At 55.0% G+C, this 19,632-nt stretch overlaps 1 protein-coding gene across 3 annotated transcripts; it reads right to left on the bottom strand.

The window, feature by feature from the left end:
• Nucleotides 1-1,432: 1,432 nt before the first annotated feature.
• On the bottom strand, nucleotides 1,433-19,478 carry P3H1 (prolyl 3-hydroxylase 1). Of its 3 annotated transcripts, XM_035018832.1 has the most exons (15): nucleotides 18,966-19,478; nucleotides 15,961-16,113; nucleotides 13,925-14,114; nucleotides 13,523-13,654; nucleotides 12,257-12,396; nucleotides 7,921-8,010; nucleotides 7,595-7,647; nucleotides 7,293-7,414; nucleotides 5,651-5,778; nucleotides 5,426-5,521; nucleotides 4,888-5,038; nucleotides 3,059-3,176; nucleotides 2,639-2,714; nucleotides 2,290-2,430; nucleotides 1,433-1,891 (listed from the first exon to the last, which is right to left on the bottom strand). In XM_035018832.1, the coding sequence occupies exons 1-15, from the start codon at nucleotides 19,428-19,430 to the stop codon at nucleotides 1,736-1,738; spliced, it is 2,211 nt and encodes a 736-aa protein (XP_034874723.1). In that variant the 5' UTR covers nucleotides 19,431-19,478; the 3' UTR covers nucleotides 1,433-1,735. The 3 variants fall into 3 exon arrangements, with proteins under 3 accessions (XP_034874723.1, XP_034874724.1, XP_034874725.1); XM_035018833.1 differs by lacking the exon at nucleotides 1,433-1,891 and having other exon boundaries at nucleotides 2,417-2,505; XM_035018834.1 differs by lacking the exons at nucleotides 1,433-1,891; nucleotides 2,290-2,430; nucleotides 2,639-2,714 and having other exon boundaries at nucleotides 3,059-4,793.
• Nucleotides 19,479-19,632: the final 154 nt, after the last annotated feature.

Below are 19,632 nucleotides of genomic sequence, written 5' to 3'. Positions count from 1 at the left end.
TCCAGCTTGTCCTTGTCCCCACGTAGGGCTGAGCTCCTGAGACCCCTCTCGGGTCCCCTGCTTGCGGCTGGCCCCCTGTCCTCCGTTGGGACCCCCAGCCTCCTTGCCTCCAGCAGGGTCGGTCTTCTGCCTCTTCCTGTCCATGCGCACCCAGTCTCCCAGCTTTGAACACCATCCACGGCCGGCAACGACTCTCAAAGTGATGGCTCCCCCCCTCCTCCTCCCTGAACTCCCTGTCCACACACCGGACTGTGTAGTTGACATTTCTGCTTGGAGGCCTAACAGGCTCCAGGCTCCTGGAACTCAGCACAGCACATGCGACACCGGGCTCCCGGCGTCCACGCCCAGCGCCATCCCCGCCGCGGTTCCTCTGCCAGAGGGCAGGCGGCTCCCTTCTTCCCACTGCGGAGGCTGGAAGCCTTCCTGATGCTCCTTTTTCTCACACCACCTGACCCATCAGCAACTCCTGTCGGCTCCACCTCAAAAATGGATCCAGAACCTGCCCTCTTCCACCCTCTCCCCTACCAGCACCCTACTCCACGCCACCTTCCCCTCCCGCTGGGGACCGCAGCAACCTCCCTCGCCTCTCTTTGTCTCGCCCTTGCCCCAAAGCCCCTTCTCCGCACACACACCCTTCCCCGAGGCTGACACTCCTCTGCTGTCTCACTGAGGCACGGCCCACATGCCCACAGGGACCGACGAGGCCCTGAGACCGTGACCGCAGGGCTGTCCCCCTTCCTGCCCACTCTGTGCTGCTCAGCCCTCCTCAGGGCCTGACTGGCTTCCTTGGCCACCTCGAAGGCCGACACGCACGCGCGCGCACATGTGTGTATTACCTGTCGCCCCTACTAAAACAGCAGCTGTGTCACGGCAGGGACTTGTTTCGTTGGCTCACGTGGTCCCGGCAGCACTGGGCTCAACCAACGGCTACTGGTTGACTGAATAAGTGAGGACCAGAGCACGGGTTCCCAAACTCGACACCCCACGGCATCTCAAGCCCGGGAGGGGAGATGGGCTTGCGGCCAGAGGGGCAGAATCTTCACCTGTGCCCTTTCTGTCTCCAAGAGGTGTGTGTTCTCCTGGGGTCCAGGGCCTCCGAGGCCGGCCCGCAGAGCAGGACGCATGCGGCCGACGCGGGGGCGATGTGCCCGAGCTGGCTGCCGGCGGGAGCTTGGTCATAATCCCCACCATTCATCCAGAGCATTCCAGTTTACAAAGGGCTGTCACATCCGATACCGAATCCATCCAGAAGGCGGGCAGAGTGGGGACCGGCATCCCCATTCCGCAGATGACAGGTCTGAGGGGCCTGGGGCTCGGTGTCCGGCCCGAGGCCGCAGAGGTCCCCCCGCCAGACCCCCTCACGCCGCCCTGGAGTGGCCTCCAGCCCGGGCGGCAGGTAGCCGTACTCCTACTCTCTGAACCCACTCCCGGGTAAAAAACCACAAATCATTTATTCTTTGGTTGTCTACACAGACACTTAAATACTGCAGTGCTGTCACTCGGCTGCCTGAGCAGGCCCCCGGGGGCGGCTCCGGGCCTGCGTCCTGAGCCCTCAGCCGGGTCTGGAGGCAAGAGGGCCGTCCCGCCATGTCCACTCCGAGAACGGTAGCACCGTGTGGACGGCTGCGAGCAGGGTCCCGCCGGGCGGCAGACCGCAGCCCCCGGGGGCCGCCCGGTGGAGGACACAGTTCCTCAGGGTGGGTCCGCTCACCCCTCCACAGCGAGCCAGACGCTGTCAGAGCTCATCCTTGTGTCCCGACTCACTGCCAGGCAGAGACTCCTCTACAGGCTTGGGGGCCCCCTCCTGGGCTTCCTGGGGCTGCTCCTGGGAGAGGTCCATCTCCTCTGGGCTGAAGAGCATCTTCACCAGGTCATCCGCCTGCACCCGGTCCTGCAAGGACAGACCCCTGCCTGTTCAGGGAGGCCTCTGGACCAGGCGCTCACCTGCTCTCAGGTGCTACTGCTGGGAGGCAACAGGTTCTTCCCCATGGCCTCTGAGCTCATCTGTTTCCCAGCAGGTCCTAATCTCTGGGCGGACAGCTGAAGTGCTGCCCAGCCAGGCGACCGAGCGCCAGCACCACCCCCCAGTTTGGCACCCCAACCCGGAGCCCCATTTACAGTATGGAAGAAGGGCCAGGGAGGACAAGGCAACGTGACCAGGAGGAGTCTCTGTGGACGCCAGGCCTAGTGTCCCTCTTATGTCTAAGCCGCTGGCAAGGAGACTGGGAAGGGGGACGCTGAACCGGGGCCCTTCCAGGGGCAGATCCCAGTGCCACCGAGCGCTCTCACCCTCTCACTGTGCCGCGCGTCCAATGTGAACCACAGGGCGATGGCACAGCGTTGCCCTCTGGTGACAGCCTTCACCCCGTGCGGGTTCTCAGTGCCTGAAGAGAATCCCACGGCCCTCCCGCACTGGGGCTGCACCTCTGCCTGAAGGAGACACAGAGTGGGGGGTACACAGGAGACTGTAACCTGCCTTCAGAGGGGACACGGGATCACTAGGGTCTGGAGAGAAAAGGTGGCCAGTCAGAGGAGTGAGCGACATATCTCTGAGCCCCCCAGTTTGAGGAGGGGAGCCCTGGCACTCCGCACTGTGAGGGTTTCTGGCCCCCAGGGACAGGCACGAGGGCACGCTCACCGTCACAGTCTTGGCGTCTAGTTCAGTGAAATAGAATGCTCCTCCATCGAAGTCCCCATTTAGATAAAGGATGGCACTGGGAAGGACAGACATGGTCTCGCCATGGGCCGCCTCCTCCTGTCCCCCCGACAGCCCACGGCTCCCACATCTCCAGGGGCTCTCAAGCAGCAGGGGGAGGGGGCCCGCCATGGGAAGACAGCCTCCCCACCCTCCACCCTCACTCCAGAGAACCCACTGTCCTCCTCATCACACCACACGGGAATGACTCCCTTTCTGTCCGCCTGCCTGGCCAGAGGGTGTGGGGATAGGGGACTGGATTCTGGGGACAGCTGGCCCCACACCTGTGTGTGTGCGTGTGTTTGTGTGCTGGGGACGGGGCAAGGCGCAGGGGACTGGGGACCTCAGAGGGAGGGCGGGCACCTGTAGTCCCGGAAGGTGTAGGCAGGGGGCTCCTTGATGCACATGAGGGCCTCGGCATTCAGGATGCAGTTGTCCACGTGGACTGGGTGGCTACTGTCCTTCCTCTCGGCCTGTGCCTCTGGGGCCGAGGTAACGCACGTTAGCGTGGGGACACCTCAGGAGACACTGCAGCTCTCCTGTTGGCATGGGGGGTGCTTCCCAAATGCCTTTGGGTCTGTGGGAATGGCCAGTGAACTAGGGGGTCTCTGGCTAAGCCATCAGCCCGGGGGCAGACGAATCTGCAGGCTTCCCAGCAAGGTTCTTGGTGGGCCAAGCAGGTGCAGCAAGCTTGGCTGGGAGGCTCTAACCAAGGGCAGGTTCTGGGCTCAGCGGGACGACCCCAGCTTTCTGGCTCGAATTTACAAAACAGAAATCCCCCGGGAGATGAAAATGAGGAGTCAGGAGGGTGGCAGGATGCAGGGCACAGTGAGCCTCGCTCTGCAGCGGGAGACGAGATGAGGGCGGCACAGAGGGGACCAGACAGGAGCAAAGGTAAGCAGTTAGCTTCCGCAGGGCTCCGCAGGGGGAGAAGCCACGCAGGAGGAAGGCCGTGAAAGGGCACCGACGGCACGTACTGTAAAATGCTAGGCAAGCACATTCATGACATGGAACCGTCACCCCCAGAGCAGGCTGGTGGCACCATCCGGTCACGGTAGATCCCTCTTATTTGTCCCCACCTGTCCAGCCAGGTGCCATGCCCTGTCCCTCCACCTCCTCTGTCTCCCTCACCTGTCCTCTCCTCTCTTACTCCCACCGCCACTGGCCAGGTGGGCCTTTGTCCTTGCCCACCCGGTCGCTGCTGACCAGCTTCCCGCCCTCTGGTTTGATCCACGTTCTCCAAATCTCTCACCACAAAGCGGCAAAACTAACCTCGTGAAGACAAAGGTCTCACCGAGTCCTTCGCGTTTGAGGACTCTTCCCAGCTTCCCGCTGCCCGGCCCCCACCTTGAGAGGCCACGACACATATGGCTGTGTCTGACACGTTCCTCTAGGTGTGTCCAGAGTTCGAGAGCACTCCAGACCTTCTGGGGGGCGGATAAAGCCCTCTCATCTCTACCACCTAGTGGCCCATCAGTGCCGGGGCCTCCGAAGGCAATGGCATGACAGATGGGGCTGTGGGCCACGTGTGACCCCGGGGCACTGGCCACACCTCATCCCTCCTCAGGACAGCAAAGGGAATGCAGGAGAGAGAGAGCGGACGACGAGTGACCTCGCATCTGCTCTGACTTGTAAAAGTCCGTCTCTCACGGATTTGGTACCGAACAGTTTGTGACAGAACTTGCAACATCGCTCATGACTGACCTACACGCCTGGAAGCCCAGGAGCGTTGCTGAGACCCAGTGGCCTACAGGATGAAAACAAACCCCTGAATGTAGCTCTCCATAGTGTGGCTTCTGAAAGCCTGTCCAAGCCTTATCTGACTTACGGACTGCTCCCCCTTCAACCCCACGCCCCAGAAATGGCCACTTTCTTAGTCCCCCCCACCAGGCTGCCGAATGCCTGCACTTCTTTGCGCGTGCTGTTCTTTCTGGCTCGAACATGCTCTCATCACCTGGGCACTCCACCACTCCTATTCATCCTGCACAACGGTCACCACCTCCTCTAGGAAGTCCTCCTGACTCCCTGGTGGACGGACTGGAACTCCCTCCGCTGCACTGATCGCACGGGGTTGCCCCATTTCGTGTTGGTGCCCCGGCTAGGATGAAAAGGGCCGTATCCCGTTCCTGCCCGTGTCCTCAGCACCCGCGCCAGGCCACAGCGTGTGCTCAGCAGGGACGGAGAAGGCCCACCTTCGATGGCGGTGCGGCACACCAGGTGGGAGTAGGAGAAGTAGAGTGGCGTGTCCAGGCGGAAGTAGGACTCCATGACGCGCCGCACCTTCTCGGTCACATTGTAGTACAGGTGGGCGCTCTGCAGGGGGACTTTCCCTTCCTGTCCCAGCTGCCAAGGAGACCAGCAGTCAGCTGCCCTGAACGCCCGGCGGCGGGCCAACAGAGCCCACTGAGGCATCGGGCCCCCTGCTCTGCTCCCACGCGTGACAGCGCTCCCGTGTTACACCTGCCCCTCCTCCACGCTCCTCTCTGTGGACAGAAAGCCCTCTCCCAGCTCTGGCCACCAGTCTTGTCTCGCCTGCCTCACTTTGATCACACTTGCTTCACCAGCCAGGACGCAAAAGTCAACCTCCTCAACTTAATTCCTCCTCCTTCCAGTGGCCTCTGGAATCCAACAGGCAGACACCTTCACCTTTCCCACCCCCCACTACCCCCCACGGCCTGAGCCTCCCCTCTCCCATTCCCCACACTCTAGAATGCTGAGTACTGATTCTACCTTGAGGGCTTTGAAGACCGTGACGCCATAGAACTTTTCACTGGGGGTGTGTGGGGAGGTCTGACCCCGGTAGCCATCCCCTGAGGTCGCTGCTGCCTGCAAGGCCCAAAACACAGGGGGGCTTAGCTGGGGCAGCTGAGGGTCCGCGAAGAGGTGGTCGCCGGTGTGCAGCGAGGGGCAGGCGAGTTCAGCGGGGAGGCGCGGGGAGGCAGGGGTTTCCCTTACGTTGGTCAGTCTCTGCAGCTCCCGGCACTCGTCAGCGGAGATTACACCGTCCATCACCACCCTCTGCGAACCGTTCAAGACTTTGGAGTTCATGGTGAGACTGATGCCTTCATAGAGCAGGGGGCCACCTGCAAAGCAACGGCAAGACTGGGCTGAGTCCAGCGGCAGCTCTGTCCAGACACTCTCCATCGGACGGGAATAGAAATTCCAGTTGTTTCCAGGGCACCAGAGAAACCTCCTATCCGGCCACTTCCAAAGGTGGCAAATGGCTCAGAGGACAGCACCTGGAGCTGACAAGACGGGAGTGCCAGGCCCTAGTCCTAGCTCCTCTCCCAAACAGTTCTTGGCTCTGGGCCTTCGCCAGTTGTTGAGGGAACATCGCCAACAGATTCTTCAAACCCTGAGCTCCAGAATCAAAAAGAAGGGGGTCTAACTCCTGAATCCTCCACCTATTAGCTGTGTGAGCTCAGCAAGTTACTCAACCTCCCTGAGCTTTCATTTCCTCATCTGTAAGACAGCATCTACCTCCTGAGACTGGTGCTTGCTTGATGTAAAGAGCATCAAGGCGAGTTAAAAGCTCAGCACACTACCGGGCACACAGGGAAGGCTCAGAATCTTCGCTGCCACCGCACCAGGCACCGGCAGCATTTATTTCCAACGAGGACCTCAATTTGCCCAGCCAGCCTCCCCCACAGAAGAGAAACCACAGAGTGAAAGCTGCCTGAAAACCAAGGAATGCGGGACAAATTCTTTCCACGTGCTCTTCTTGTGAAATCACCCACTTTTCATTTAAGCAACTATAGAGCAAAGGCTAACCTTCTCTTCTATTTCTCCTGGTGTCCCTCCGTGCTGGGGACCTACTGAAGGCGACTCACTGAAGCCCCCGTGTGCGCCAGGCCCCGCGTGCGAGGCGAGGGTCTCACACCTGAACACGGCCCCTCTCCCAGCAACGATGCAAACGGGCAGACTTGGTGCAAGCAAAAAGAAAGCTGCCGTGAAAGTTCCAAACAAAAAGGGAGAGGGTCCCCAGGACAGGGAGATTAAGGCTTCGTGGGCAGAGGCGATGGGAGGGTACCGGGAGGAGGGACAGGCAGGAGCACAGCCACGGGGGCAGACGGGCCCAAGGAACAGAAGCAGCCCAGGGCACACGAACAGAAGGTAGAAGCAGGTAGTTCGAGCAGCAGGCAGGGTGGGTAGGGGTAGGGTCTGCGTGTTTGGAAGCCCGGTCTAGCCACTGCAGGGGTAGGGGAAGCACAGATCGAGGAGGGACAGGAGTGCACACAGCAGGTGCAGGGGACCCGCAGCAATGGGAAGAGGAGAGGCTTGGGGAGAGAGGCGAGGAAAAGCAGTGTCAGCACAGCTTGGAGGGGGCGGAGCAGGGCGGAAGAGACCTCAGATTTGGAGGCTTGGTAGCAGGATGCATGATGGAAGTGGGGAGACCGGATGAGGTTTGCACTATAAACACTGACTGCAGTGAGCTTAACTAGCGCTGCTGTGACCCAGGAGTCGTACTTCCCCGAAGGCCTTCTCCGGGTGGAAGTCCTGGTGAGTCTAGGCCCAGTCCCGGGGCCGGCCAGCTAGCGCGGGGACGCCTGCCTTGCTGCCTCCACGATAGCCAGAGGCCGGAGTGCTGTCCTCTTACCTTCCCGCGTCAGCCGGCTCACATCCAGCGACTCCTTGGTCTTCTCCTCCACCAGGGTCTCAATCTCCTTCATAAGGTTTCCGATCTCCTGGGAGATGCGGACGGCTGTTTCCCGTTCGGACCTGTGCGCACAGCCGCTCTGAGGACTGTGTTCCGGGGGCCACCCTGGCTCCCACCCCAGCTTCCCAGCCTGGACCAGCGCCCCCACCCCCCACTTCCAGGAGTGCACATCTGCCTGGGCTCAGGAAGCCTCAAGTGCTTATCAGGCCGCTCCAGTCATGCAGTCTCTTCAGGGTCCTCACTTTTGTTTCTCTTGCAATCTTTTGGGAATCACCTCTTCTGGAGTCCATGAATCCTAAAAGCAGATCAGGAGAAAAATCAACGCTGTAGGGTGACCCGCTTCATCTTCCGGGTCTCTGCACAGACTCGGGCCTCCGGGAGAATCCAGCTGCCTCCTTGCAGGAGATCAAGTGAGTCTCCAAACTAGAGTCACCTCTGGCTGCCCAGAATTCCCCTTTGTCTTCCTCTGTCTCTCATCCACGGGTTTCACAGATCCCGTGTCTGGCTCCACCCCCCAAACAGAGTCACACAGCCAGCCGCCCTCCCCGACTCCCGCATCCGGGCTCACCGGATCCACAAAGGGAATTCCGAAGACATCGTAGGCGAAGAAGAGCAGTTCTTTCTCGAGCAGGCTGCGCTGTCGGTACTCCCGGGCACTCTGAGGAAACAAAGTCGAAGGAATGCCCTGGAATTCAGCCCTGTTAACTCTCGGGGGGCCCCCAACCCCGCATTCCATGCTGTTGCTCCCAGTGTGATCTGAGCTTCCTCTCCCACCACCACTACTGTGCCTGTTCTCCCGTCTGGGACAGCAGCTTCACCCCTGTGTTAAGGGTTGCTTCCGCTGAGGGTGACATAACACCCGCCCCCCCGTGCCCCCCGTTAATCACTGAGACAGGAAATCTGAGGATTCTCAGGAGATGTGGAAATATTCCTCAAAGAAGGAGAGTTCTTTCTTGACTTCCGTAGGGGTTCGACGGGGAGGCAGGAGACCTAGATGTTGGGTGACCCATGTGTTATTCATTTGACCTTCACAGCCACCTCTGACGTTGACACCGTGCTCCTCGTTTTACAGATGGAGACACTGAGGTGCAGGGGGGGATAGGCGGCTTGTTTAAGCTGACACTAAAGGAAAGGGAGCAGGGACCGACATTCAAACCCTAAAGGCCAGGAGCTTTTTCCTTAGGCCCACTGCCTCCCCTGAGACTCTGAACAGACTGGATGGATCCCTCCTGGAGCAGGGCGGCTGCAGCTGCAGCAACTGGTTCGGGCCCTCTGGCCCTTCCCACACGTGCTCACAGGGAGGGCTTACCCAGGGCTGGGAGACTAAGTGCCTTCTGGGGCCACCTCTCTCCCTAGGTGCCCTGCTAGTCTCCAAGCAGCAGGAGGAGGAAAGAAAAGAGAAAGAAGACATCATCAGTTGCAATTAAAGATGAAGGCAGTAAGGAAAATGTTAGCAAGACCTCAATGAGTCCTACATCATCTAGCATATTTACCCAACAGGGAGATGGAAATTTCTCCTAAGGAGTTTAAGTGATTCACCAAGTGCTAGACACCACGCTCGGTGCGTTCTCTCGTTAAACCCTCTCCCGCGGCCCTGAGGCTGCTAGGAAGCAAATCCCACGCCTACGTTTATTCGCTCGGCACTGATTCATGGAGTAGGAGCAAGGAGCTGGGAACTGCGCCAGCGCTGAGACAACGCAGGGAGGGACCCGGGCCGCCACCCTCAGCCACAGGCCACAGGGCGAGCTAGCCCGTCTCTCTGAGCCCGAATGTTCTCATCTCTAAAATGGGAGAATAGCGCCCCCTACCACGGCCACTGTGGGGATTAAATGAGATGATGGGGGCTGAACCACACAGCATGTGGACTGGGGCAGCCCGCAACAAATGCTAGTTACTTTCTTTCCCGAAGGAGGGTTCTAGTTAAAAGTGGTTTATTTTCCCTCTCTGCCCCAAACTCACTAATATGACCATAAAGTGGGGGTTGGGAAGGTCTTCACTCAGCAAGACAGAGACCCGAAGAAGTGCCATCGCAAATGCAGACTGTCGCCACCTGGTGGCCAGAGAGGACAACTACAAGGTAACGTCCTCAGGCGAGAAGAGACTCTGGGTTCCAGAGCTAGGAAGGAAGAACCTGGGTTTTTCCCTTCAGGGCAGGCTGGTAGCCCCACCCCAGCAGGTTGTTATGAGAATCGAATGAAATAAAAATAAAAGCTATGGAGGAATTTTGCAGCCTAAATGCCCCCCTTCGCGTGTGGGGAGGTAGCCACCCTCAATGGTAAGCTCCACAACCACCACACCGGGAAGTCGACTGCCGCCTCATCCTCTACGTCCTTCTCTCGGCGAACAGAGGAAAGCTTAGCCCCCTGGGGCTGGAGTACAGGCAGGGCAGATGTGTGAGGAAAGCATCCCGCTCCACCGTGCACTCCTGAGCTAGGTGGGCAGCACCATGCCTGCGTCTCCCAAGCGGGAAACTTGTGTCTAATGCAGAGAGAGGAGTGAACCGCCACCCCCCCCCCGCCATTCTGCCAATGCCACCTCCTACTCCACCCAGCCAGTTCCCTCCTCCAGCCAGCGTCTCCCCCGGCCCCGCAGCTCCCCTCTGCATCGCCACGGTAGCCCTGTACTGGTCTCCTGCTTCCAGCTCCTTCCCGTTCTGAGCCTTGCACGGCTGCCTGGACTACTGCTTAAAACCCTTCAAGCGCCCACCACTGTCTGCCTTGTGGGACAGAGGCCAAGGTCCTGTCAGGGCACTCAAGACCCTTCCGAATCTGACCCTCCCAGGCCTCATCTCCTGTAACTCCTCATATCACCTTGCATGCATGTGGGACAATTGTCCGGGTTGTATGCACATGCTGTCCTCCATCTCACAGGCCTTCCCTTGCCTCATTCACCTCCTGAAGGCTTTTAAAACCAAATGTCAACAGCACTTCCTCTTGAAAAGCCTCCGGTGGCTTGCCAGTCAGTCAATTACGTCCTTCCTCCACTCCAGCTTGCATCCATGGCCACTCTTAGATTTACTACAGTATTCTCTGAGTTCGGGATTATGTACCCTTCTGTATCGTCAGTCCCTGAGGTGTGCTTTAGATGGCATTCAAAAAGACAGGAAGGTAATGCACCTATAGCTAGAAGAGATCCACAAAGTATCAACAGGCATAAATATAAACAGGTCTCCCTCCCCACCCCCGCCCTGTAGGCCCGTGCCTCAGGGGTAAGCTGATGAACAGTTTCTTGTCAATCCGTCCACAAAGTTGACGACTTAAAAAGTACATATGTATTTTAAAAAACATAAATACGATAGAATATACAGTTCTAGATCTTTTTTTTTTTTTTCCTTTACCTACAACAATATCATGGAGACCATCTCATACCGCTGGATAGTAACCCACTCACGCAATAGAATGGTTGTCTCGCATACCACTGAATGCATCTACCACGATTCATTTAAGCCAGTTCCCCAATGGATGGCATTTAGCTTGGTTCGGGTGGTTGCTTTTAGCAGCAAGGTTCTGACGCGTGTCCGGGCGCGTCTGCCTTTGCATCCTCGTGCGACACGGCTGCGCGGCCCATCTCCGGGGGCAGAACTGCCGGTTAAACGAACGGTCCAACTCATAATCCCACCAGTGGCGTGGGAGTGCGCCTGCTCTTGCACCCTTATTTGTCCCAAATATTCGTCACATAAACAAATGAGCTGCCTCTAGAGTAATGCTATTTACCATATTTTTCCTCCAATAAAATGAAAAACGGGTCCAAAGTTACATTTTTACATAGAAGGTAGCTAGGGTTTGGGAGGAGCCTGCAGGACATGGGTGACTGAGGCTCGCCTTCCTCTCACTCCTAGTCTCCTGTTCTGAAGTCAGGGATCACTGCAGCCACGATAGGCCACCCACCCCCTGTTCCAGGAGGTGGCTGAGGTCAGAGGTGAGGAAGTCGGCCGCTGGCTACTTGTCTACCATCAGAAAGACCCCTGGGATGCTGCCTGTCCACACAACTCTTGGGACACACTCGTACCACGCCTGCTGGCTTACAAAGTGCATTTCTACTCGGTATTTCATTTGCCTCTCGCGCTCATCTTGGGTTGAAGAAAGAGTAAGAACCATAATCGCGTTCTATAGAGGGAGAAACGGAGACTCAGAGGGGCAGTGCAGGGTGTCTGAGATCCCACACGACGACATGCAGAAGATCACACATCCTTGTAAGCGCAGGAGCCCAGACCAGTGACTTCAAATCCAACTCACCATTCTGGGCTCAAGAAGGAGAGGGTCTAGGGTCTGTGAAAGGCGTATGTACAAATATCGAGGTTCATAGGATTGTATTTCACTGAGTTAAAAAAAGAACTTTTCGTGTTTTTAACTACAAAAAATAACTTGTAATTCCACTGAAGGGAATTTAGAAAACATAAATGGGCAAGATACAAAAAAATCACCCATATTCCACCACCTAGAAATAACCACTGTCAACACGTCAGTGTATTTCACTTTGGTCATTGCGTCTGCTTGGGAGCTGAGTTGGGAGTGATGCTGAGGGAGGGAGAGCTCAGAGAAGGGACAGGGAGGAAACAGGCAAGAAAACAGGTGAGCGAAAAAAGAATTTAGCTGGAAGTAAAAAATGATAGATCTTGGCCAAATGACAGCAAATCTCAAAGCAGAGGTACCAAGAAAGGGGAAAAGGGGAGCCTGTGTTGCGGTTCTGCTTTTCTTTTACAACTCAGATGGCAGACTTCTGGGCCCCGATGGTGTGGAGTAAGGCTGCTCCCTGGTTCTTGAGTGACAAGTGCATCAGTGTACTCGTGCCCGGCCCAGGCAACCCCCCCTCCTGGCCGCTGCCCGAGCACTACCAGACACTTCTGCCCCCACCCCCCACCCCCCAGCCACTCTTCTGCCCTCTAACTGACGCAAGTCTCTCACCTCACGGGGGCCAATGGATCTGGCTGGTTCTTCTCCAAGCATGGCTGTATAGTAGGCAAGATTCTGGTTCATCACCTCATCGTTGGGGAAGAAGAGGAGATAGGTCTTGGCACATTCGATAGCCTGCGTATAATTCCCAACTGCAAAGCAAAAAAGAAATGCCTGAGAAGAGAGGGTCCAATCCTGGGCACCAGGAACCACCACTGGTCTTGAGTCTCAGCACAGCCTGAGGCGGTGATGACACGGCAAGGTGGCCCTGCTACCTACCACAGCTGCCTGACCTGAGGGAGAAGTTCTAGAAGAATGAGAAGAATAGAATTTACGCAAACACAGAATGCAGAACTGATGCAAGGGGCTCAGGGTCCTCAGGCCTGCCTACTACTGAACGCCCACATCTTTTTTTTTTTTTTAAGATTTTATTTATTTGACACAGAGAGAGATAGCGAGAGCAGGAACACAAGCAGGGGGAGTGGGAGAGGGAGAAGCAGGCTTCCTGCCAAGCAGGGAGCCTGACGTGGGACTCGATCCCAGGACCCTGGGATCATGACCTGAGCCGAAGGCAGACGCCCAACGACTGAGCCACCCAGGCACCCGAACGCCCACATCTTTATAATTTCACAAGTCAGTTAAACACTGGCCTCATATTAGACCAATTTTAGGAAGAGTCCCATCTTCCTATCTTCTTCTCCCTGCAGATTTTCAGAAGATGGGGACACTACAACAGCAGGTGGCCTCTTCCACGGAGGAGCAGTGCTTGTTTGCATGTGTTGGTCTCAGTGCAACGATAAACACCTCACACTCTCGAATATGCGGTGATGCTTAGCACACAGTAGGAACTCGATGAGGACCTGCTGACTTGTTGCTGGTTTGGATACTGGCAGCCCCCCACCCCGCACCACCCAGAGCATCCGCACTATTGTACAACGAAGGGCTGGAAAATGTCCCGTGAGCTGGTTTAAATGGTAGTACACCCTTGCCTTTGCTCTAACTGAACTCGGAATCAGAGTCAGATTATCAGTGTTCTAGAAGGGACGAGAGAGAGGTCCTAGGTCTCCGTCTCCCAGCTTTTTGGGTTACTAGCATTGGCTTCTGGGGCCAGTGGCTTGTCACAAAGCAGGCAGGGGTCACCCGGCACGGTGCCTCCCGGAGTCCCAGGTCACAGTGAGAAGCCAAAGATGCCGACGTGCAGAGTGGCCATCATCCCTGCCTCCCTTGCTTTTGGCTTCCTGCTGAAAAGCGGCAGAGAAGGAAGAAAGTAGGCCTTACTGTTATAGTAGGCGAACTGCAGATAATTATAATGTGATGGAAGGAAGTCTTCAAAGGGCTTCTCTCGACTTGGGTGGGAAGCCAGCTCCGTGACGCAGTTCTGCTTACAGCTGAGGACCTGGATGTAATGATCTGAAAGGAATCAAAGACGGGGAATAACCATCAGCTGGATCTTCAGGATGCGAATTCTGGGAAGAGGAACAAATTCAAGCGCAAGGAATTTTCAGTCCGATTCCGAGATGTACTACATTTAGGTCTGAGGCGGAAGACGGCGAGCAGTGGGGACTGTCCGCACGTGGCCCCGGGAGCCCTGGGCAGCCGGCGAGGGCCTCGGTGTGGGCAGGGGCGCGCGGGGGCGGGGGCGGGGGCGGGCGCGCGTGCGGGAGGGTCGCGGCCGCGCACCTGCGATGGCCTGGAAGAGGTCGGCGTTGTACTCCAGGTAGTTGTAGCCGTCATAGTCGTAGGGCCCCTCGCACAGGGCGCGGCACTCCGCGTCCGCCACCAGGTACTCTCGCAGCGCCGCCTCCAGGTGGGCCACGGCTTCGTGCGGCTGCTCCTCCGAGTAGAGCCGCACTCCCAGCCGGAACTGGTGCTACTGGGAGGAAGGGGGACTCAACTGCGGGCCGCACACAGCCCTGGGCCCTCGCTCCCCCCGCCACCTGCCCCTGCGTCCTCACGGCCTGTCTTAGGTTAGGGACGGAAAAGGGTGCCCGCTACCCAGTGAAGGCCTCCTGTAAATGGTCTCCACAGGTTTCTTTGGAAACCCAGAAGCATTAAACTCCATCTAGATAAAAGATACAAGCGAGTTCACTATAATTTTCTTGCACTTCTGTAGGGATAATAGCGTTCAAAATAAAAGTTTAATTAAAAAGAACTCTTAGATGCTAGAATTAGGTCTGTGCTGATGGGAGCAATCCTTCCAGCATAAGGGGGAGTTAGGGCTGCCGCTGATTACAGAATGGGTTTTGCCATCTGTGGGACACAGCATCCATTCTTGTGAATAACCATTTCCGTTTGTCATAGAATCACTAAAAAACAAACAAACAAAAAAACCCCACCAAACCTGTGTGATTGTGTAATGTACTAGATGTACACAATCTACAGTTTTTTTTTTAAGCAGTTGTCACCTCCATCATGGAGCCCAACAGAGGCCTGAACTCAGGACCCTGAGATCAAGACCTGAGCTGAGATCAAGAGTCTGGCGCTTAATGGACTGAACCACCCAGGCGTCCTTACACAATTCACTTTTAAAAGTCATTTTGATATTGTTTCTAGTATCTCTATTTCTAAACTATGAAAACTTACGAGAACATAAGCTCTTTATAAAATGCTGTATCATCACAGACAATATCTCTCATGGGACACAGACTTCTCCTAAACAAACAGAATAAGAACATCGATGGGCTGGGCGCCTGGGTGGCTCAGTTGGTTAAGCGACTGCCTTCGGCTCAGGTCATGATCCTGGAGTCCCTGGATCGAGTCCCGCATCGGGCTTCCTGCTTGGCAGGGAGTCTGCTTTGTCCTCTGACCCTATCCCCTCTCAGGTGTTCTCTCTCTCTCATTCTCTCTCTCTCAAATAAATAAAATCTTAAAAAAAAAAAAAAAAGGAACATCGATGGGGCGCCTGGGTGGCTCAGTTGTTAGGTGTCTGCCTTCGGCTTGGGTCGTGGTCCCAGGGTCCTGGGATCGAGCCCTGCATTGGGCTCTCTGCTCAGCAGGAAGCCTGCTTCTCCCTCTCCCACTACCCCCTGCTTGTGTTCCCTCTCTCACTATGTCTCTCTCTGTCAAATAAATAAAAATCTAAAAAAAAAAAAAAGAATAAGAACATCGAGGAACACTGTACCACTTACAGTAGTGAAAGCAAAAACCTACACAGTACATTAATACAATTATGCATAAAATGGACTATCATGCAGCCACTAAAAATTGTATTTTCAAAGAAAATCAAGACATGAGAGAAGGCTCATGATACAGTGTTAGTTCAAAAAGGATGATGAAAAATATATACACAGTATGACACCAAGTTAGGGGAAAAAAGTTAAGATCTAGAAGAGCTTTAAAAATAGGCCAAAATAGGGACACCTGGGTGGCTCAGTCGGTTAAGCATCTGCCTTCGGCTCAGGTCATGATCCCAGGGTCCTGGGATCAAGTCCCGCATTGGGTTCCTTACTCAGCGGGGAGCCTGCTTCTCCCTCTGTCTACCTCTCTCTCTGACAAATAAATAAATAAAATCTTTAAAAAAAAAACTAGGCCAAAATATGAACTACTGGTTTCCTTAAGGTGGCAGTATTATAGATGATCACCTTCTGTTTTATACTTATCTGCATTTTTCTATAGTGTTGTACAATGAATGTCTACTACTTCTGTAATCAGAAAACAAGCCTAGTAAATATCACTTTAGTAAAAAGAGAGAATGGGCGGGACAAAGTTTTTTTCACCATATGGGGTTTGGCCTCAAGATCCTTGAAGTCGGCTTCCTTCACTCCAGACATGGTTTGGTAATAGTCCAGGTTCTGCCGCATCTCCACGTGTTCAGGATTGCCCACGAAGAAGGTGTGTGCCGCTGCCACGGCTTTCTCCAACTTGTTGATCTAAGAATAAGGCACAAGAACATAACCCTCACCTCCAAACCCTGAAGGTTTGTGTCCAAATGGGCAGTCCACGGTAAACAGGAAATCCCAGCCTTGCTGAGCCTTCCACTCCACAGTATGCGCCAGACTTCGCCAGCCCCAGAAAACACACCTATTGCAGGAACTACATACCAGAAATCAGGAGCACAGGGCCCTGGGCAGAATTGCAGCCATTTCCCAAATCAGGCTTTGCAATTCCCCAAATCATAGGAGGTAAACCTTCAACAGTGTAAACATTCTATTTTCAAACAAAGGTCATATTGTTGGGAGGAATGCTATGGAAGACTGACTGCCCAAGTAATATATTCTCAAGATTCAGAAGTGGCAACTGCGCTGAAAAAAGTCTAAGGCTTCAAGAATTTAGTAGTAGGGGAGAAAGAGCAGTTAATGATTACACTGTGCCTAAGGATTTCCCTAGAAGATACTTTTTTTTTTTTCAAAAAATATAATCAAGTGTTTTTGACACATTCAAGGAAAAGATGGGTGACGGAAAAATCCTAAGGTCTTATACAAAATCTGGATATGGCGTCTTCTGACTCAAAGCCCAGGGCTCATGAGGTTAAAACAAGTGGTTATGAAATCTGAGAAGAAAAAAATGTGCCAAATGCCACAATAATGCCCAAAGCAATGGACTCAAGCATATCAACGTCACACAGGTTCTTATGTAGAAGCCAAAATAAATCACTGATGATCTAATGATTAACACGGCTTAGGTGACAGACAAACCTGTGACAAAGCTAGGTTTAATTAGTCACTTGCTGGGGCTTCAGACACTTAAAGTTTACTCTCTATTTGAGTTCCCTAATCTGCCACCTGGAGATAGCACTCACTGTTTCATAGTCTTGTTGGTAATGTTAAAACAAGCTGGTATACATGCGGCTTCTAACACCTGGTGCTGGGCACATACTAAGTGCTTAATAAATGTTAGCTGGTATTATTAACACGCTAAGAATTTTTTCCTTTTCCTTTTTTCATCAGTACTAGTAAATGCATGCTAAACAAGAAGTCAGCCCTGGCTCTAACCCTAAAATAGCTAGGTGACCCAAAGTCAATAATCCTCTGCACCTGTTTTGTTAACTGTACAATTAGAAATTCTCACAAGTCTGTCCCCTTCATGGATTTATTCTCCTGCCCTGCCATCTTCTCTCTCCACCCCAGTCCTTCTTTACTCCCTAAGCACCTAGGCACCTAATTTCCTTCTCTCAAGTGGACAACCAACTCATCTCTCTTTTTTTTTAAGATTTTATTCATTTATTTGTCAGAGAGAGAGCGAGCTTAAGCAGGGGGAGCGGCAGGCAGAAGAAGCAGGCTCCCCGCTGAGCGGAGAGCCCGATATGGAACTCGATCCCAGGACCTGGGGATCACAACCTGAGCCGAAGGCAGCTGCTTAACCAACTGAGCCACCCAGGCGTCCCACCAACTCATCTCCTAATGGTTAGCCCTGCCACCACTTTCTCCTTCTCCCAAGGCTTATTCCACATTCCAGAATTAGCATTCTAAAACCTGATTCTGACACAAGCTCCTGAAGCCTGCAGAACTCTCTTCCCTGTCTGGCCTCGCTCTATCTGGAATGGCCATCCTTTCTCTCCTCTAGTGATATTTAGGACCGACTTCAATTGTCATCTCTTCTTTCAGTCTCCCTTGTTTCTCTGAGAGGAAGCTAGATCCTCCCTCCTTTGTGCTCCCACCGCCCTATGTACACACCCTTTTAGTAGCCTTTTCTGTAGTGATTCTCACTAAGGAAGTGATGTAAAACAAAACAATATAAAGTCAAGTATTTTAATGACCTGTACAAGAACTGGAATGTAGCAGGTATTCAGGAAACGTTAGTCAAAGAATCTGAGAGTGTGCTGTTAAGTGACATGACCAAAGACATGACCCACTTATTTTGGTTTCAAATACAGTACTTTTCCAAGTAACAAGGAGGAATGTAAGCAAACTGTGTAAGCAAAATGCTTGTGGAGAGGTGGAAGTCCGTGGTCCCCACGGCTCCCTAAGTCTCTCTTTAGGTGGAACCGAAGGTCTGTTAAACTATGGATGTGACAATATGCAACACAGCTCCTTCTTTCTTTTCCCCCAATAAAATGGGCCTAATAATAGCACTTACCTTACAGGACATTGACAGGATCTGGGCAAATAAACCAATAAACACAAAGTACTTAAAATAGTGCCTAGAAGTATGTGCTGGCTATCATCATCATCATCATCATCATCATCATCATCATCATCATGCAAGTCAGGGGCACTCCAAATCCATGTATGCACTTGGACTTACGCCACTCTGGAATTCCTAAAAATACTCATTTTCTTTGAAAACCTGACAATAGCCAGAGGGTCCCGCTACAGGGAGGGGTTAGACAGCCCCTACTGGCGACGTGGCAACCTCACGTCCTGAAAGAGAGCTGCTGGACTCGGGCAGCAGGAAAAGCATCACTGAACAGCGAACCGGAAGAAAGATACTGTAGAAAGGTCCTAGCTTCTCACTCGGGCACTTACAATGAAATCTGGAAGAGAAACCCAAGCTGCCGCTTTAGTTCCCTTTGGGAAGGCTCCCGGGGAACACAAGGCCAAGTTTTGCTTAGTCCGTGCCTTAACCCCAGGCTGGACCTTTGGGGTTACCATCTGCTTATGCGAACCGGGCGAAGCAGGTCTCCCGGCAGGGTCCCTGCTCTCCCTGGGTCCGAGGAGAGCTCCCCGGCCAGGAGGCTACGTTCCCTCTCCGCGGACACTTTCCCGGCCCCCCAAGTTCGCCCGGGTCATCTGCAACCACGCCCAGAAGGATCCCTGCCGCCCGGGCCCGGGCAGGTCTGCACCTTGAAGTAGGCGACTTGCAGGTAGTTGTAGGGGCTCCGCTTGCGGAACTCCAACTCCAGCTCCTCGCTGAGCGAGTGGGAGGCCGGCGGCCCGAGGCAGCGGCGCAGGCAGGCGGCGCGGCGCAGCAGGCCCCCAAAGAAGCGCAGGTCGTGCAGGGCGGCGGCGCCCGAGGCCTGTGCCAGGCTCGGGGACGAGTCGGGGTCCAGCTCCCACGGGAGGTCGGCGGCACAGCGGGTGCGGCAGCGCAGGCGGAGGGCGCGCAGGGCGGCCCGCGAGCGCAGCGCCCGCTCCATGCTCAGTACAACCCCCGCCCAGTCCCTGCGCGCGTAGGCAGCGGTCCCCTCTGCGAAGAGCAGATCAGGCGCCGCCATGTCCCATCCCGCCTCGGACTCGACCTCGGCCTGGGAGGCAGCGGCGGCGACGGCCAGCAGCGCGGTCAGCAGCCTCAAAGCGCGTGCAGCCATTGCCTCCTCCGACCTGACGGGACCGCCAGCCACCCGCCACGGAGGCTGGAGTCCCACCCCCGAGGAGTCCCGCCCACCCCTTCCCGTCCCGCCCCTGAGTGGAGCCCCGCCTCCCAAGCTAGGCGGCGCATGCCCGGGAGGCTTGCACCACCTTTTTGGCTTTCCCCAAGCCTGGACCCCGCCCCTCAGCCGAGCCCTGAGC

The sequence above is a fragment of the Mirounga leonina genome, unplaced genomic scaffold (genome assembly GCF_011800145.1).
Source record: "Mirounga leonina isolate KUSES-001 unplaced genomic scaffold, KU_Mleo_1.0 Mir_173, whole genome shotgun sequence".
NCBI classification, from domain to species: Eukaryota; Metazoa; Chordata; class Mammalia; order Carnivora; family Phocidae; genus Mirounga; species Mirounga leonina.
Note: the sequence above shows the minus strand (reverse complement) of the source record. Positions and strands in the feature narration are given on the sequence as shown.